Here is a 21,019-nt window from a genome sequence, read left to right as displayed (position 1 = left end):
ATGTATTAATATGACAAATAATTAATATTAAATAATTATGATTTATATTAAAAAAATAAAATTTATATAACTATTGATTATATAAATTAAAAGGCTGTTCTATAACCTAAATGCATAGAATGAAGTATTAGTCACTTATCTGTAGGTTGGATGACTAATACTTAAAGATTATTTTTTTAAAGTCAATGAAAATATTCAATAATACAAATAAACAAAATATTAAGTTTAAAAGCATGATTGATAGCACCTTTTCTCTTTGTAACAGGAAATAAAATGTTATTTGTCATGTTTTGAAAAGCTAGTTTTATATTATTATAAAATTTCACTTAAATAATTTAACTAATACATTAATATGATAAATAACAATGATAATTTATTTAAAACATTTACAGAATTTTTAAAAAATTATATATATATATACATGTCTCAAAGCCAAACACTTTATAACGAAACCAAATGACTACCGGATTTAAATCAAGCTACCTTACCTCTACAATTAATAATTTAAATACTGAGTAATTATTAAAGTAGTTTGATTTAAATTATTTGTTTTATTAAGAAATTATAAAGGAATTTTGTCATATTTTAATTCTTTTTAAAAACGTTTCAAAGAATAATAAGATGTTTATGTTATGACATGAAGTATACATCTTACAATAGACCTTTCCTTGTAAGGTACTGCAGGAGGTGGACTTTTATCCTCCCTTTAGTTGGTTTCTGTTGGAATTGCCCACAATTAATTTACGTAATAGTAAATATTTATAAAACTTTTATAAAATTATAAGTAAAGGGCTCCTCATATTTTAATTTCTTAAAAAACAAAAGCATTTCAAAGAACAATAAAATGTTCAATTTATGACAAAAAAGTGAACGTTTTATTAATTGAAATATTTATTTATTTATACAGGTGATGTCACTAAAACAATAATACCACCCTAAATAATGAACAATAAATGAATCCCATTAAAATATGTAAAATAATATGTTATTCTTTATTTAATAAAAAGTAATGATAGTAAGTGATGATATAAAATATGGAATATTCACTAAACAACTTTTTTAATAATTTTTTTCTTGAATGAATATGATTCAGCTTATGATTAATATAGTATGATGTAATAATATGCAATTAAATGCAAAAATCTTCATATCTTCTAGTTTAAATTTTGTTTCGCTGAAGGTCATTGAATAATTATTTGATAAAATATTGAGTTTAAATAATCTGCTAAATTTTATTGGGTTAATAACTTAGTAATTTGGATTCAACAGTATTGAATTATATTAACATTGGTTTTCTACATTATACTTTCATTATCATATAAATTGCCTGAAAATTTCATCAGATAAGGTCTTATAGTTTTTATTTTATAAAAATAGTACAGTACATGCATTTATATCCTGTGTTATTAAGAAAATGTTATAGTCTAAATTTTTTAATATAAATATATAGATTGATTATTTAATTGACAATGTTAAATACAGAAATGATTTTTAAAAATTTGTATTTAATGTTTTATCAAAGCATAAAGTCTAGAAACATAAATAATAATACAGTGGATTGGTCTTAAAATGAACACTGATAAAGCAAAGTTTTGCTTTAATGCATGAATTTTGATGTTGCCCTGGCAAAATGCCATTGTCTCAATGTTAATTTTTATGCAATAAATTGAACAAAAATTATACCAAAATTTGTTAAACCAAATTGTAAATTATCTTTATAACCCCAAAGATATAATCCTATATCCAATAATGGTTGCTTGTTACACTTTTCAGTGTGAACGATAAAATGTGATATTTATTAAATGTTCCATTTTGAGTAGAATAATTCTCTTCCTAGTGAGCAAAGATGGGTTCATTCTCCAATTATATGCAAAAAGTTTATTACCATCATGCCTCTTTAACAAAATACTGTAAACAATTCACATGTCATTTATCACTAACAAGTAAAAAGGATAACAAACCTGGATTATACAGTAATTCAAACATCTGGTTTTAGCAGACCATTCTGCTGTACTCTGAAAATAAGAGTTAAAGTTTAAGGGCACCCACTCCTTTAAATAAATGCAATCCCATGCAAACATGCACTAATTTGCATTGATTTTAAAATTATTTAGAACATTAATATGCTTTTGTAAATAAATTTTATTTTATTTAACTTTATTTAGTAAATTAATTCAAAATGTTTTAATTTAGAAATTTCAATCACCTACTAAACCTTAACTCTCTAAATTATACAACCTTGACTTTGATCCTGAAAGTCTTTTAAGATGAATTTTTGATAAAGCAAACTAATTAGTGTGTTTCCCTAGCGATTTGTATTAATGCAAGGTGACTGTATTTTATTTTAATAATGAAGGGAATGAGTCATTAGCAATGCATTGAACTATGCAATACTAATGAGGGACAATGCATTGAACATGTTATGTATTGTAATGTAAATGACCCATTTATTATGTGTATTCACCTATGTTTCCAGACTTTATTGTATCCCTGTATTCTTATACAAATAAATTCCAATGGTTCTGAGCTTTTATGCTTATCAGAAATTGCTTCATCAATTAGACATGTATGAACAGTTTTTGCTCTACATTTTACAAACTTAACCAGATAGATAACTTCATTCATACCTGTTCTATCAAAAATGAAATGTGGCAACTGTATAATGCTACCTACAGTTATTAATTTACATAAATGTTTTGTATCAAATGTGTATAATTTATGATGTAATACAGTTAAAGATAAGTATAAAAACTTGAAAATAACTGGGATTATTTGTGTAAGAATAAATTTATATTCTGATAAAGCAACAAGTAATTTTTATTTTTATTTTGAAAACCAGAGCAGTAGTCATTGACATGATAATTATTCAGGAATTGAAGACAGAGAAACTTCAACTNAATAAATCCTTAAATTAACATTTAAATCGTCGATCAAAATAATGTTTAGTTTAATTAATAATAAATAAACAAATAGATAGATAAATAAATTCCGTTGGAAATTCAAAAATTCTTTCTTGTTTTAAAATCCTGCTTTTATTAAGGAAAATTACAGGGAAAAATCCCTATGTTTTCAGAATGTGAAAGCGCGCGTGAAATGACGTCACGCCATTGAGAATATGGCGGATTGTTGGTAGATGTGTGTTATCCAGTGACTTTTATGAACTGGAAAATGGAAATATTTTTTACTTAATATACGTTTTGTATGATTTAATTTGTCGAAGTGATTTCATTTTTATTATTTATCACGTCGGATTTATCGTTTAAACAGTGAATATCGGATTATTTAAGTGTTTTTTTTAATTTTTTTTTGTTTTGTTTTGTGCCTAGTGTTGAAGTGTGAAATCGATTAATTTTTACTTTACCATGCGGATTATTGCCAATGTACAATGTATTAGATATATTTATCGTCATATAATGTTATAAAGCCGACGAGATGTCTTTCTTTAGTAATTTCAAGAAGATTTTTAGCATAGGAGGAACTGGAAGTGAAAATAAGAGGAAGAGACTCTATCATAATATTAGATTTAATGAAAATCCTGAGGATTTTTGGAGTATTGTTGGTGAATTAGGAGATGGAGCCTTTGGGAAAGTATATAAGGTAGTATTTAATTTATTCATTTTAAATATAAATTAATATCTGAAAAATATCTATAAGGTTGCAGGTTATCATATTGTTTCTTTTTTATTATAAATTCACTTTGATGAAATGTAATAAATGAATAATAAATTCTGTATAATCTTCTTTATTCGGTTTTAAATATCAAAGGGTATAAATATCCATCACCGAGACAAATTACGCTTCAATCATTTCTATACACCGACATGATTAAAATGCTAGCTTACGTACCGATAGTTTCAATTGAAAATAATTTAAATAAATCAGATATACACTTAAAATGTAATAAATTTTATATGGTTTTAAATGTACAATGTTACGATAGGTTTGTTTACATTTTGAATTTTATATTTATTAAATACATATGCTTTCTGTTACAGTTTTATTTAGAATCTTCAGTTAAATTTCAGCATTTTTAATGAAATAAATATAATAAACTATGATTTTTTGCCTTTAAAAATCACAGTTATGATATACCCTATGAGGTCTTAGTAAGCCAGTGGAGGTCTTGGCAAATCTGATTAGGCCTTTATTTTATTTACATAAATGTCTGCTTTAACTGATTATTTATTAAAGCCATTTATACAATATTTTAAAGATATATATGCTAGTTTATTAAAAATAAATATTGTTAGTGCAAATTCATAATTTTAAAATACTTAAGATAAATTATAAAACTGGAGAAGTGTGCATAAATGTTTTTATATGTAGAAGATTGTAGATCTTTAATCTCTGTTGTTATGCCTTCTTTATAGTTTTTCTTTTTTATTGATTAAAAAAAAATAGCATTTTTTATATAAAATAGCTTAAGAATATTTTTGTAATTAACTAAAGTGAGTTTTTTTTTAATTGTACGGTATTACAAAGTGTGATGAATCACATCATAAGGACAAGCTTGGTCAATAGTAAAACATGTTAGGATTTAGAAAACTTATGAATCATTACTAATAAATTCAGCAAAAAATACGTTTATTTTGTAAAATAATTATTACTTTCATTAGTTGTAGTTGACCAAAAAGGAAAAACATTTTATGCTTTGTTTCTTTTTTTATATAAATTCTCAAGTATTTGGTCAATTATTATTGTGAATATTTAATGGTTTAGCAGTTTTAAGATTTAAAGGAAGTTTTAATAATTAAAAATCATGTTAAAAAAATGTTCATGTAAAATGAACATTTTTATTAATATAGTTTTTAAATTTTTAATTACTTATTTTGAATATTTTAATTTTAAAACTGTATATTTTTTATGAATATGATTTATTTTATACTCTTACTTCACTATGAAACATATTATGCAGATCTTACAGTTATTACATGGAAATTTTGTGATGAAAGCTTTAATGCTTTTTAATTGGCTAAGAAAATAGCATTCAATTTGTCGATTTAAAAATAAAATTTATGTGATTTTCTCGGCCAAGAAAATCACATAAATGGAGTGAAAAAATCACATGAATTGGCATCATGAATTTTATGAATATTCATCTCAATTAAAATTTTTAATTGTGTAACTCAAAATATTGAATTTGCATTATTTTGCTTGTTCTTTTCTTAGTTTTTATATCATTATTTATGTAAATCATTTTTACATATTTATTATTCTGTCCAATAGCATGTTATGAAACATGGAATTGAAACGCTGCCAACTTAAAAAGATAGGGTAGAAGAATGATAAATATATTTTTTTATACCTTTACTATATCTGTAGTAAGAAGATATAAAAAAGCTATCATTGTAAATCAAGATTTAACTTTTGGAAACAGAATTTTGTGTCTAAACAGAATAAAATGATATAAAACAAAAACATAGTAACAAATAAAACTTAGATAAAATCATAAGAGAAATTTATAAAATGATCAAATATATAAAAGAAAAATTAACTCTATAGTTTAGAAAATCTACTCTTTTGTTATTGGAGTCTTAAAAATATAGTTTTTTCATATGGGACTTTAAAACTATATTTTTAAGACCTCAATAAGCAGAAGAGTAGAGTAAGAAGAATATCAATTTGAATAGTATTAAAAGCAGAAAATAGTATAATATAACTTGCAAAGGAGAAACTAGCAGAATATGTAAACATTTTTGTTTCTTTTAAAAAATAATTAGTGTTGAAATTTAAGTAAAGATCACTATGTAGGAGTAGAGTGAGGATAAAGATATAAAATGAAGGGAAAGAAGGATAGTATACTTGTCACATTGACTGTCTTGACTGATAGGGAATTGATACCAAATCAGACAATAAACAGTAACATAAGTGCATGGATCTACAAGATCAAAGATCCATTGTCTAAATAAGGAAAAATATAGCATCATAAGAGTAGAGTTAGTGAAGAATATTTAGTCACTTATTCCTGAAAGTAGAGGCTGTAAAAACCAGATGTGTTACTCTTAAGATGACTGAGTCAGATAGGAAGACAGATGCTGGCAGTTTCTACACAAATATATCACAGGTATAGAAAAGATAATGGAACTGATAAAGGAAATATATTACACTTGATTGTTATTAATATAAATGAGATGCTTAATTAGATTTTGTTAAATTTTAAGATATAATCAATATTTGATTAAGATTTATGCAAAGTAAGAAACCATGTATTTTAATTTTATTTTATCTGAAGACAAACAAATATACATTAAAATATCAGACACTTTTCAATATGGGATAAGTGTTTATTCTGAAACTCTAAAGCATTTCAGTATTTAAAATTTTTTATAATGATTTTTAATATATATTTAGTGTTATTTGTCAAATAGTTTACTTTAATGTAACTAAGAATTAAATATAAATTTCATGAGCCCTGTGAAAAATTTTTTTCGTTATTCTTTGTCAGGTTTTATGTAAAGATATAAAATTACATTACAATAGGCTTTCAAAATTCAGATAATAAAATATTGTCATTACATGCAGGTAGATAATAAAACTTAGAGGGACAATGATTCATTATATTCTCCAAGAAAATGGATATAAGTATAGTGATATTTCTATACATTGTGATATAAAATAATTGAGCACAAGGAAATTCCTCAGTAAATTTTTTGTACTAAGAAAAGATATTTTTCTGCTTCAAAATCCAAATTTGAGATAGGGATTTTACAATAAATTTTTTCTTTATACCATGTACTGTACTTAAAGAAGATAATTATAATAGAAGAGCTTTAATTTTAAAAATTTATGTGAATTCCATTGAAACTACATAATTTTAATTGAATAAACATGAACAGTTCAGTAATTGAATGCATATTAAAATATATTTTAGCAGTTTTAAGTCTTTAAAATGATATCATTAGTATTTAGATCTTTTTATATAACCCAAAAACTTGCATAAAGTATTTTAGAAACTTTTTGTAAGAGATTGATTTCCAAAAGTTTAATAATTCTTGAAATTAATAATTATTTAGCATTAATTAACACTTATGAAAATATAGATACAGATATCCCTTTGAGAACATGGCACTTGTACAAGATGGTTTGAAAATAGAGGATATTTGCTGTATGACACGATTTCCGGTTTTGCTCTAACACAGTTAGAGAATTTGAGAAATCCTTCATTCAGAATTTCACAACTTTTAAGTGCAAACTCCATTACTTGAGATATTTTTGTTCAAGTAAGCATGCATGCTGTCTCAAATTTTTCTATGGATTTTAAAATATTGAAATTTTCAATTGATTTTGTGCCTTTCATCAGGTTTAGTTTAATGAAAACTGGTAGAGCAATTTGTTTCCTTCTTGTCCTAGCTTTCCTATCAACCAAGTGTGCCTTTCAGATTCTCACATTTGCAGTTATATATTTAAGTCTTTGTACTTTATACATAATTGAAATTATCTGAAGATGTTATAATTGTTATGTTAATGTGACATTATAATTATGTTTGTTAATAAGCTAAAGACATTATAATTATATCTTCAGTTTGATATCATAAAGTAGTCAACATCCCAATTATATATACATGTTTTATTATAAGCATATAAAAAATACTTAAATGATTTTTAACTGGTGAGTTGTTATCATTTATAATGTTTAACACTGCATAATTTATAATGAAAAATGAGAAATAACAGTTATGATTCTTGTTCTTCTTTGTAATAGTTAAATTTAAAACTTATAAATATTAATTAAAAGTAAAATTTAATAATAAGTGTTTAGAGAAATTATGTTGCAGATAGAATTCGGAAATAATTTTTAAAACTATGTTTCTTCTAATATAGTGTCGTTTGATATGAGTAATTATAAAATTTTGTTTAAAAAGAGTAAGTATTGTTTTAAAGAATAACTCAGAGTTTTATTCTGTTTATCACAAGAAGTAATTTCCATTTTTGTCAATAGAATTCATTACAGACGTTGAAATGGTAACGTAGCATAAAAGATGTTTTATACTACAAAATTTCATTGACTAGGATTTATAACTGCACATTGATGATTCAGAAGAAAATTCAACAAGGAACTATGAATTCAAAAAGAATTTATAGCTCCTTATTGAATTTTCTTTTGAAGTAGTATTGACAAATTATCAATGCATGTTATATCTATAAGAAAAAGTTCAAATAGATAACAAGCATCAAGGAGGAAACAGTTGATGTTTTATAGCAGGTTTACCAGTGAAATCTGATAAAGTTAGCATATTGCACTTGTCAAGAGTTGAATTTATAACATCAAAATGAAATGCTTTGCTTTCTGGCTTTATTGTCAACAATTATTGTGATATATATATATCTAACAATAAACAGTTACATTTTAGATATTTTTATAATAAGTTGACTGATATTCTGACTGTTATGAAATATCTGTTTCATTAATCAGGCTATGTTTTACATTTATGAAGAGTTTGGTAATTAAAATGTATGTATTTGAGAAAGTAAAGAATCTTACATCATGATTAAACATGCAAAAGACTACTAAAAGATTTTTGTGTTTTTACCAATGGTAAGATTCATGTACACAAACAATAATTATGAAAATTTTCTAACATTTGTTGAAATTGGGATTAATATGTCAGCAGTTTGAAGACAAACCTGATGCCATTTTCAAGAAGTTGTGATTAACTTTGTGTCCACATATATGCAATAATATTTCTCAACTGGAAATTTGCTGCATGACAGATTGACTGGTGAAGAATCATTTTATAAGTGCCGTAATCTGCAGATTTAAATTTTGGATTTCTTTATATTGGATTTTGTGGAACATGAAATTTACTACAAGATATATTTTTCTCCAAATGTAATTGCATTTAAGGAATAGTTATGGACAATGATTACCAAGGCTGAGATTTTTATTTGTTGCAGAATATTTACAAGAATATTGATGTATATAGGACATTGAATGGAACACACTTTGCACTTCAGTTATTTATGATAAACATCCTTTTTCTACTAATGTTTAAAATTGCATAATTAAGTTATTTCAGTTTTTACAGTACTTTATACTTTTGAAACCATATTTTTATTACTATGCATATGTAGCTAGAACTATTTCTAAGAATTATCAGCACAAAACCTTTCTCACTAATTTCTAGCCTTATTAACAGGAGTACAAATGTTTTCGGCCTTCTTAATAGGCCTTCCTCAGGTACACTGTGGAGCGTCCACAGTGTACCCGAGGAAGGCCTATTAAGAAGGCCAAAAACGTTTGTACTCCTGTTAATAAGGCTAGAAATTAGTGAGAAAGGTTTTGTGCTGATAATTCATATTTTTATTATTACTCACATCATAGTTACCTTACACTATTAGATTCATTTACATAACAAAATAAACATTTATAATAAAAAGCATCATAATATTTATTTACTTTGACAATCTAAGATGCATAAATATCATACTTGAAAATATTATTCTACTGGGTATGAATCAGATTCAAAATGTATATGCTTTGCAGTTTAGGTTGAATGGAATATATTACTATTATTATTATTGTTTTTAATAAATACATGATTTTCCATAAAATGTATTAATTTTGATTGATTTATTTATGTAATGGTTTATGACAATTTTAACAATGCACTCACCTATTTAACAATTAAAAAGAATGCTATCATTTCAAATTATTGTAGTTATGTTAATTATTATCCAAGAATGTTGTAATGTACATTAAAACATTGAAAACTGTCCGAGTTTACATTTGCCCATTACAATTTCTCAATGTGTGCACACCTCGTATCATGGCAAATAGAATTTGAGTATCAGTTGGCACGGCACAGTATCCAACCAATACTCAAATTCTTTCTATACTTGTTACAGCTTATCCATTGTCACTTCTCTCATAGCAGACACAATTTCACAGTTCTTCCAGATTACTCGTGTTGCAAAATGATGAATGATGAGTGCAGAACAATGCAAAATGCTTTCTCTATTTCAGAGTTGCCATTTTGTTTATGTTAGTAGTTGACAAGACGTTTGGATGCAGATGAGAATTGAAACTCAGAGTTATTCTATTGACTGGTGTACATCACATACTCCTCAGATAATAATTAACATAATTCCAGTAATTTAAAATGGTAGCATTCATTTTGGAAGACCCTGTATATTATTTTTAACTATATACCATATATAATTTTAATTAATAAAGTAATTTGAGATCACTAGGCTCTTGGTGATTTGAAATTATCTTATTAATATTTAATATTTATATTTTATTTACAGTTTCTTAGAATATGATTTTAACATGATAAAATGAAAACACGGAAATATTTATAAAATTGAAATTATTATTAAGTTGAAGATCCAAATATTCTGTAGAAAGCTTTAAACTATGAAATATATTATAAAAATTTTCATTAAATTATGGTTATATTTGTCATAATATACATTATTATTTATGTATTAATATGACAAATAATTAATATTAAATAATTATGATTTATATTAAAAAAATAAAATTTATATAACTATTGATTATATAAATTAAAAGGCTGTTCTATAACCTAAATGCATAGAATGAAGTATTAGTCACTTATCTGTAGGTTGGATGACTAATACTTAAAGATTATTTTTTTAAAGTCAATGAAAATATTCAATAATACAAATAAACAAAATATTAAGTTTAAAAGCATGATTGATAGCACCTTTTCTCTTTGTAACAGGAAATAAAATGTTATTTGTCATGTTTTGAAAAGCTAGTTTTATATTATTATAAAATTTCACTTAAATAATTTAACTAATACATTAATATGATAAATAACAATGATAATTTATTTAAAACATTTACAGAATTTTTAAAAAATTATATATATATATACATGTCTCAAAGCCAAACACTTTATAACGAAACCAAATGACTACCGGATTTAAATCAAGCTACCTTACCTCTACAATTAATAATTTAAATACTGAGTAATTATTAAAGTAGTTTGATTTAAATTATTTGTTTTATTAAGAAATTATAAAGGAATTTTGTCATATTTTAATTCTTTTTAAAAACGTTTCAAAGAATAATAAGATGTTTATGTTATGACATGAAGTATACATCTTACAATAGACCTTTCCTTGTAAGGTACTGCAGGAGGTGGACTTTTATCCTCCCTTTAGTTGGTTTCTGTTGGAATTGCCCACAATTAATTTACGTAATAGTAAATATTTATAAAACTTTTATAAAATTATAAGTAAAGGGCTCCTCATATTTTAATTTCTTAAAAAACAAAAGCATTTCAAAGAACAATAAAATGTTCAATTTATGACAAAAAAGTGAACGTTTTATTAATTGAAATATTTATTTATTTATACAGATGATGTCACTAAAACAATAATACCACCCTAAATAATGAACAATAAATGAATCCCATTAAAATATGTAAAATAATATGTTATTCTTTATTTAATAAAAAGTAATGATAGTAAGTGATGATATAAAATATGGAATATTCACTAAACAACTTTTTTAATAATTTTTTTCTTGAATGAATATGATTCAGCTTATGATTAATATAGTATGATGTAATAATATGCAATTAAATGCAAAAATCTTCATATCTTCTAGTTTAAATTTTGTTTCGCTGAAGGTCATTGAATAATTATTTGATAAAATATTGAGTTTAAATAATCTGCTAAATTTTATTGGGTTAATAACTTAGTAATTTGGATTCAACAGTATTGAATTATATTAACATTGGTTTTCTACATTATACTTTCATTATCATATAAATTGCCTGAAAATTTCATCAGATAAGGTCTTATAGTTTTTATTTTATAAAAATAGTACAGTACATGCATTTATATCCTGTGTTATTAAGAAAATGTTATAGTCTAAATTTTTTAATATAAATATATAGATTGATTATTTAATTGACAATGTTAAATACAGAAATGATTTTTAAAAATTTGTATTTAATGTTTTATCAAAGCATAAAGTCTAGAAACATAAATAATAATACAGTGGATTGGTCTTAAAATGAACACTGATAAAGCAAAGTTTTGCTTTAATGCATGAATTTTGATGTTGCCCTGGCAAAATGCCATTGTCTCAATGTTAATTTTTATGCAATAAATTGAACAAAAATTATACCAAAATTTGTTAAACCAAATTGTAAATTATCTTTATAACCCCAAAGATATAATCCTATATCCAATAATGGTTGCTTGTTACACTTTTCAGTGTGAACGATAAAATGTGATATTTATTAAATGTTCCATTTTGAGTAGAATAATTCTCTTCCTAGTGAGCAAAGATGGGTTCATTCTCCAATTATATGCAAAAAGTTTATTACCATCATGCCTCTTTAACAAAATACTGTAAACAATTCACATGTCATTTATCACTAACAAGTAAAAAGGATAACAAACCTGGATTATACAGTAATTCAAACATCTGGTTTTAGCAGACCATTCTGCTGTACTCTGAAAATAAGAGTTAAAGTTTAAGGGCACCCACTCCTTTAAATAAATGCAATCCCATGCAAACATGCACTAATTTGCATTGATTTTAAAATTATTTAGAACATTAATATGCTTTTGTAAATAAATTTTATTTTATTTAACTTTATTTAGTAAATTAATTCAAAATGTTTTAATTTAGAAATTTCAATCACCTACTAAACCTTAACTCTCTAAATTATACAACCTTGACTTTGATCCTGAAAGTCTTTTAAGATGAATTTTTGATAAAGCAAACTAATTAGTGTGTTTCCCTAGCGATTTGTATTAATGCAAGGTGACTGTATTTTATTTTAATAATGAAGGGAATGAGTCATTAGCAATGCATTGAACTATGCAATACTAATGAGGGACAATGCATTGAACATGTTATGTATTGTAATGTAAATGACCCATTTATTATGTGTATTCACCTATGTTTCCAGACTTTATTGTATCCCTGTATTCTTATACAAATAAATTCCAATGGTTCTGAGCTTTTATGCTTATCAGAAATTGCTTCATCAATTAGACATGTATGAACAGTTTTTGCTCTACATTTTACAAACTTAACCAGATAGATAACTTCATTCATACCTGTTCTATCAAAAATGAAATGTGGCAACTGTATAATGCTACCTACAGTTATTAATTTACATAAATGTTTTGTATCAAATGTGTATAATTTATGATGTAATACAGTTAAAGATAAGTATAAAAACTTGAAAATAACTGGGATTATTTGTGTAAGAATAAATTTATATTCTGATAAAGCAACAAGTAATTTTTATTTTTATTTTGAAAACCAGAGCAGTAGTCATTGACATGATAATTATTCAGGAATTGAAGACAGAGAAACTTCAACTTTATAAATTATAAATAAGATGATTAAAAATAAATATTTTAAATGTTGATAGTTCATTTATCTTAATAACTTACATTTTAATATAAAGGTTTTTTTTTATATTTAAATTTCCTTGACATCAATAAATAAATAAATTAGTTTACAGCAAAAAAAAATTATCTTTTCCAGTTTCTGTTATTGAAAAAAAGTAATTTTTTTTTTTTGCAAGATAATAAATTTGATAAGGCATTTTTAAGTATGAGTAATATGGTTTGAAATTATTAAAATGTTTCATTGAGAAGGTATATAATCTAAACTTTAAATGTCTTTTAATATTAAATTTTATTAATATAAAACTATAACATATTTCAATAGCAGTTACAAAAATTATCATTGTTAGACACTGTGCAGTAAAACATAGTAGCTCTGTGATTCCTAAAAGCTTGAGCCTTCCAGTGACCAAATGGATAAAACCACTGAACACTAATTGTGGGTTTATGTCTCGCCAACATGCTGGAGTTTTCTGGGCTTTGTTTGCATTTTTAACACCCAAATAGGGGCCGGTTTCCCATAAAAAATCCTCCTGGGAAGCATATCTCATCTAGATTTCCAATGTGTCATGTTGCCATATGCAAACAAACAAACATAAACCCTTGAATAGAATCCAAATTGCAGTATGAATTATCAGTCACTATTGACTGCGATAGTATGTCTCAACCAATGTTGGCAATTTTGTTACTTGTATCTGGAAATATTTTATATAAAATTTTTTATTTGTTTTTCTGTTATATTAAAATATCATAGAGAGATTGGTTTTCTATATATTCTATAGAAAACATTTATGTTTCCACTATATATTAATAATTTTTGTTTTCATTAAGAAAATGTTAGAGTTGCTTCTTTGATAGATTGGCCAATGGAATGTAATTTTCTAAAATTAATTTAAGTCCATCTTTAAAAGAATTGAGTTACTATAAGTTTTTACTTTATGCAAGTAGTATCAATACTTCTATTTATAGTAGCATTATTTTTATCACAAATGTTGAAAAAGCACATTTCATAAAAATTATTGCAGTTGTGAATTCATGATTTTTGTAGGGTGTTATCTTAACCTCTTCAAGGTTCTCAAGGCATTCTTCATTTAACCCAATGGTTGAATTGAGTCTTCTGTTGCCTTGAAGGCAACAGAAGACTCAATTCAAACAAAGGAAGTGTTGGAAGACAGAATGCACAAAAATTCATTTTGAAAGAAATAAAAAAAAAATATAAGAAATATATGCTTTCAAAGGGGTGGTGGTAGTCTGAAAAGTTTAGGAAACAGCAATTTAAATCCTTATATTTTATAATTATTGCCATACTTATAAATGTGTGAAATATCTGCAACATTTAAGTAATCTTTCTCTTTTCACACTATTAGTGATTATTTTAGCTTAATTTGAATGAAATAATAGCTATTTAAATAAGTACTGGTAGGTTTAATTTAAAATTATTTATGTGTATAATTGTATTTTTTGATTTTGATTGACTCAAGCAACATCTTGAGCAGTTACTGTCATATGATAGGGATGGTGAACCTTTTTAAGTCCATGTGCCATATAATAAGCATTCTTATCTTCAAAAATGTTTGTGCATTCCAAAGTTTTGAACTTCAGCACAAACAAAGATTCTATTTCCACCACAGCTTCTCTATTTCTTCCATATGACTTAACCATAATGATGGATACCATCATAAACAGATGACTGCATATAAAGAAACAAATAAACTGACAACCCTTTAAGCGGCAAAAACAGTATTTTGTAATGAATGGTTTTGGTCTTATTAAAAGATACCATTATCTTTGATTTTCAAATTGACAAGTTAGAAGTTTATTTTTGTGAATGCTGAACTTTCAGTGTAAACCAGAAATATTGTAGCTTTAAAATTAAACAGGAAGTAAACTTCTCTGTTATCAGTTTTTAATTTAAATAAATTATATTGTATTTACTTTATTATGCTAGTAAAAATGTGACTAAAATTTGATATTTATAGAGCAAATAATTTTTAACTTCTTAATCTCCTTTAATTATTAATTAAAAATCTTTAAGTACAACTTTTTAATTTTAATTTTATATATTGAATTATCGGTGTTTTAGACTTAAAGCAATTAAATCTTAGAATTTAGTTGTATTGAATGTATAAGAATAAACAAATTATGTTCTTGATCATGTTTGATGGGTATCCTGCTCCCTGGCAATGTGTTTTATGTAATCTAGCTCTTTTATTCTATTTAATACTGTAAAATGCATCAACTTGGAAGCATGAATACTCAAATGACCATGATCAAGGGCTTAATTAATAACTGAAAAATAAATTTGTAAAGTAAATAAAAATAAATATATATAAAATTTATAAAAAGATTATAGTTTTTATTTTAATATTATAAACTTTAGTTCCTTTTTCCTCTTTTTCTAAGTATTTTTAACTTCCTTTTTGTATACTGTTAAATAGATGTTGTGATAGGAAATTTTATTAGATTATAAATACATAGAAATTAATGAAAGAAACTTATATACCAATGATATTATCTGTAAATGGTTTTGAATTTCTGCAGTTTTTTTTTTAATTGCTTAGTTATATTTTGCTTATGGTTTCTGAGTCTTGGCTGTATTCTTTTTCCAGGACTTGAGGTGATTTTTATTAATTATTTATAATAAAAAATACAGTAGAACCATTGATTATCCAGGGTAATTGGACTGATGCTACCTTCAATAACTATAAACTTAGATAAAATAGATAATGTTGACTATTTTAGATTAAAAATTATAAAAGCTTTTATTTTTTTATATCTTAGGGAATGTAATCATATATAAGAACAACAATTTTACATAATTTATTATACAGTTAATATACATACAATAGTTTTAAGAATAAAATGTGTATTATTATAGATACACTTTAATATGAATGGTTTGTCTCACATTGAAGTTTTAAATGATAAAAATTAACAGAAACAAATCATTTTGTAATACATGTTATTCTTTTAAACTTTTATTTTATGAATTACATTATAAGAAAAGTAATGGATTAATTTACAGCCTTTGTTGATTGTGGTACTACTGCTTGTGAAAAGTAACATACAAGGTAGCTTGAAAAAGTTCTTGGAATTGGTTTATTACTCAAAAGTATGTGTACAATTGATAAATCAAGCAACATGTCCTTCAAAGTATTGTCCTTCGGCACCATACACTTTTGCTAGTGCTGGTATAGCTGCTGAAAACATTCTTGGAAACCATTTCTGTATAACCTCATCTGCATTCTTGATGGCATCTTTCAACTAGAGATTCAACATTAGGATCCTGAAGCATCTTCAAGGTCTCAGGGATTTTCCCCAATAACATGCAAAATTTGATATTTGCATGTTGTTTTTTCACAGACATTTTCGCCAGACTCTGTTTTACAACTTCTCACTAACACAACCTTCATTGAATGGTAACTGTTGTCATCTTTGCAGCGAGTACAGATTTGTTTGAACACATTTCTCTATTCCTGACATGTTTAACTAAGATATGCATTACATGTTCTCTTTTTCATTGCCTTTAAGTGTCTAACCCAGTATAACTGCAGGAACTTTTCGAAGCTACCTTTTATATCAGATGTAAACAAATGTTACATATATAACCAGTGACAGATCTAGGGAAAAAATTATAGACAGGACACCAAATTAATTATATCAGTATCTTATATTGTTTTAAAAATGTTTCTATCTTTGTTTATCCTAAACAATTTCAATTATGTGCAAAATGAGTGCCAAAGAGAAGCAAAACCCGTGATTCATATAGTAAATGAAAATAAAATTTGTTTTTGTTATGCTAAAGGATAAATGGTGCTGTTTATGTCTTACTATCCTTATCAAAATGAAGGATAGTAACAACAGTTTCATGCAACTGATAAGCATAACTATGTTTTGAAGTATAACTTTATAAGATTATATACAGTAATACCCCAAACTTATGTGATAGGTGGGACTGAGTGATAACCACTTAAGTCGAATTTGCGTAAGTCAGGGATAATTTTGCAATTTGTGTAAAATCCAAGTCGGATGTATGTAAGCTAATAAATGTTCTTGTTAATCTTATTTTGTCTTTTGATTTGCTCATGGTTACAAGAAATCACCACATAGAGTCTCTCGAGTCTCTGTAGATATAACAAACACAGAAATAAATAACACAAAATAAATTGTAGCTATGCGTCAATTCCATGCGACACATCCAAACATGTAAGCTGAACAATAATGTGGGTGGAGTGAGTAATCAAGAGTTGCGTGGCGTTCAAACAAAAGATGAATCGACAAGATTTGAAAATCGCGTAAGTCAGGGTAGCGTAAGTCGAGGTATTACTGTAATAAACTTTTATAAAATAATAAAAATAATAAATGGATCATTGATACTTTTGACTTGTAATGGGTTGTCCATAAATTATGTCTGCATTTTTGTTGTCCCAGCTTGTGCAAGTTTCCATAGTTCCCTCCCCTCTTCAGATGTTCAGCAAAACTCAATCTCCTTAAAACCTCTATTACTTTATGAATGATAGCTATCATAAGTAGAAATGAAACATACAAGAAATTTTGAAATATATGTAATAAATCCATAAATTGTATAAAATTTAATGAAATAAACAGACATCTACTGAAACTCGACCACTCCCCTCCCCTTGTCTGACTTTGTCCAATTTGTTGTAACCCCCTCCCCCCTTTCAATGTGGATGTCATTTATGGACAGTTCCTAAAAGATCACATCTCACTATAAGTTGGCCAAGTCTGTTCTAAAAAAGTAACTTAAAAATATATAAATTTAGATTATATTAAAACATTTGTGAATATACTTTCTGATGGCATGTGTCCTTTTATTTCTACTCTGAATCCATACATGCATTTAAATAACTAAGATTACTAACTTGCTAGATAAGAATGTTAATTATGTGAATGGACTGACTTGGTTGAATTTGATTTACTGTATATTCAAATTAATTATAATATTATTGTATTACGTAAGAAAGAAACATAGTTTGATACATAAAATAATGAATAAAGTTATATTTATTGCAGTTATTAAATAGCTGCATTAGTTTGTAATAAAAGCTTAATTGTTAATAATACAATACTTACTTTTTCTGAAGTAGAAAATTATAATAAATATGATACTTTTTATATTACATTTGTAAATTTAACTTTATAAAACACTTGAGTCTCAAGATGTTTTCTTCCAGGATTTGAGAAAAGAAAAATCTTGATATTTCTTACGAATTCTCTGATCGGATAATAAGAGACAAACTTTGAAGGTGACGTTACAATGCAATATTAAAACGAAAAGTTGTTTTATGTATTGAGAAGAACAAATGTAGAACTGATGAACGTTCATATTTTGTTGTATTTGTATTGTTTTTCTAACTTGTTATCTAACTAAATTTTATTATTGAAAAATTTTCCTTTCATAAAGTATATTAAAATTTAATTTCAAACTCATCGTAGAATGTAAAAAAAAAATTCTGTATTTAGAGTCTATTGTACTTAAATTTGTTAATTTATTCTTTTTAAAGTTAATGTAATTACTGAAAATCAAATATTAAAATAAAATTGTGGCCAATCACAATGCTGAGCCACAATTTTTAATTGTATGTTAAATTTTAAAACTTTACACTCCAGACCAGAATTTGTATATACTGAATTGGGACCTTTGCCCCTAAGCTTTCCATATCCGGTCTTAATTTTCACCTATCTAATTTCATTCTAGAGATTAACAAAGGACAGACGGATGACAATGGGAATGTATAGGTCTGCACTTTGAATTGCAGCCCAAAAACGAATTACATCTACACATGAAAAATGTTAAATTTATGCTTTTTAGTCCTTAAATATTTCTAATAACAGTTAACTTTATAATTTATGAAATTTTCCAAACATGAATTTATTAATTATATTTATGAATTTTTAACATTGACAACTAGTTTTACTAATATATTTTTATACAAAGTAATAAAGTTTATCGGAAATAAAAATTAATTAATGTATAATTTATAAGTTTAATTGTATAAATTGAATTTTTATATGGACATTGACATTTCAATAGTTATTTTATTAGAGATTTTATAGATTTATTTTATAATTAATTAATTTGAATAAGCAAACATTAATCACAGTTTTTTTATACTGATTAATTAATAATTCAGGTTATAGACAGGTACAGTACATGATTAAAATTGATGTGTACTGAAATCTACCGAGTTATGTAAAGTAGTAGTAGTAGTAGTAGTAGTAGTATTTTTACATTTTATTTATTGAATGGCACTCTGCTTACAGTTTAATTATATTTTAAACATAACTTACATTAATATTTTATTAATTTCAGGCTCAGAGTAAAGAAACAGGACAGTTGACAGCTGCTAAAATCTGTGAGCTAAAAGGTGAAGATGACCTTGAAGATTTTATGGTGGAGATAGATATTTTAACAGAATGCAGGCATCCAAATATAGTTGAATTGATCGAAGCATTTTTTTACGAAAGCAAGTTATGGGTATGCAATTTGTTAATTCGTTATAATTGGTTTTAAATAATTAAGAACGAAATCGTATTTTTGCTATCGAAGAAATATATATATTGCTAATGTTAAATGGATTAATATTTTTTTAATATTCTATGATAAATTATTTAGGAATTTTATTTTTAAAATAGTCAAATAATTTCCTGATATTGGTTAATAAATGCTTGCTTTTAAATTCAGCTTAGTTTAAATTTTATAGGCAATTATATATATCATTGAATATTTATATGAATTTTTGTAGAATTCCAGATAAAATATTTTCTAAAAGTTAAAAAAAAACTGATTTTTTTTTCTTTAATTAAAATTATATTTATTTAAATAATATGCAATATTGAATAGCTATATTCTCATAAGAAATAATCTGTTTAAGACAATTTTTATTCTAAAATACAGTTTTTTTAAACTCTTTTCATCCTATGGTCATGTTTTTAGTCAGCCCATTATGGCTTCGGCCTGGTCCACAATGGGGTGGCATGTGGTGAAGGACAGAACCCAACATATTCGTATGGACCACTTCTGAAATATTCCTCGGATTTTTCGATCTTGAGTCCTCCACAGTGATGGAATGCAACCTTAACTGTTCGGTCATTCGGCTATCTCTAAAATACATTAAGTTAGAATAGGTTACTAGATTAAGTAGTATATTTGTTTGTAGGTACTATTATGACATATTTTTCAAGAAAAATTGATACATTATTTATAATAATTCCTTTTTTAGAAGACAAAAAAACTGTTTTAATTAAAAATTTTTTTGTCTTGAAGAAGATTTAGAAGTTATCATCATTATGTCAATTTATAGAGTCATTGTTACCTTATTTAGAAGATAAATTAATTAAAATAATATTATATAATAAATGCTTATTTATAATTTTAAACTATTAAAAAATTCTTAATTTGATTATATCTTCCTAATTTTTTATATCGCTGTATCCACAAGTTTCCAGAATTCGTAATTTTTTTTGTCCGATGGTTTTTACTTTTTAATATTTGAAGACAAGTTCGCCCAAATAGGGATCACCATTTGGGTGAACTTGTCTTCAAATATTAAAAAAAAAAAAAAAAAAAAAAACACAAGTAAAATGGCAAAGCCATTCTTGGGACGAGACTGTCTCAGAGAGCGCAAGCAATGCATGCACAAATCTTGCA

The 21,019-nt window shown here is 25.4% G+C and overlaps 1 protein-coding gene across 3 annotated transcripts in view; it reads left to right on the top strand.

Moving 5' to 3' along the window:
- Positions 1–21,019, top strand: part of LOC111622876 (serine/threonine-protein kinase 10-like) — a 71,106-nt gene that overhangs the window by 7,242 nt on the left and 42,845 nt on the right. For 2 of the 3 annotated variants that reach the window (XM_023365329.1, XM_023365327.1), the window contains exons 1-2: positions 3,093–3,597; positions 19,682–19,846. In XM_023365329.1, coding sequence (XP_023221097.1) covers positions 3,433–3,597; positions 19,682–19,846 — 330 coding nt within the window. In that variant the 5' untranslated portion in view covers positions 3,093–3,432. Of the gene's footprint in view, positions 1–3,092; positions 3,598–19,681; positions 19,847–21,019 lie in introns of those variants that run through there. The other variant, XM_023365328.1, reaches the window with a different exon arrangement.

This window comes from Centruroides sculpturatus, unplaced genomic scaffold (genome assembly GCF_000671375.1).
Source record: "Centruroides sculpturatus isolate CEXI.00-Female unplaced genomic scaffold, Cexi_2.0 scaffold290, whole genome shotgun sequence".
Taxonomy (NCBI): Eukaryota; Metazoa; Arthropoda; class Arachnida; order Scorpiones; family Buthidae; genus Centruroides; species Centruroides sculpturatus.
This window is presented reverse-complemented; position numbering and strand designations above follow the sequence as displayed.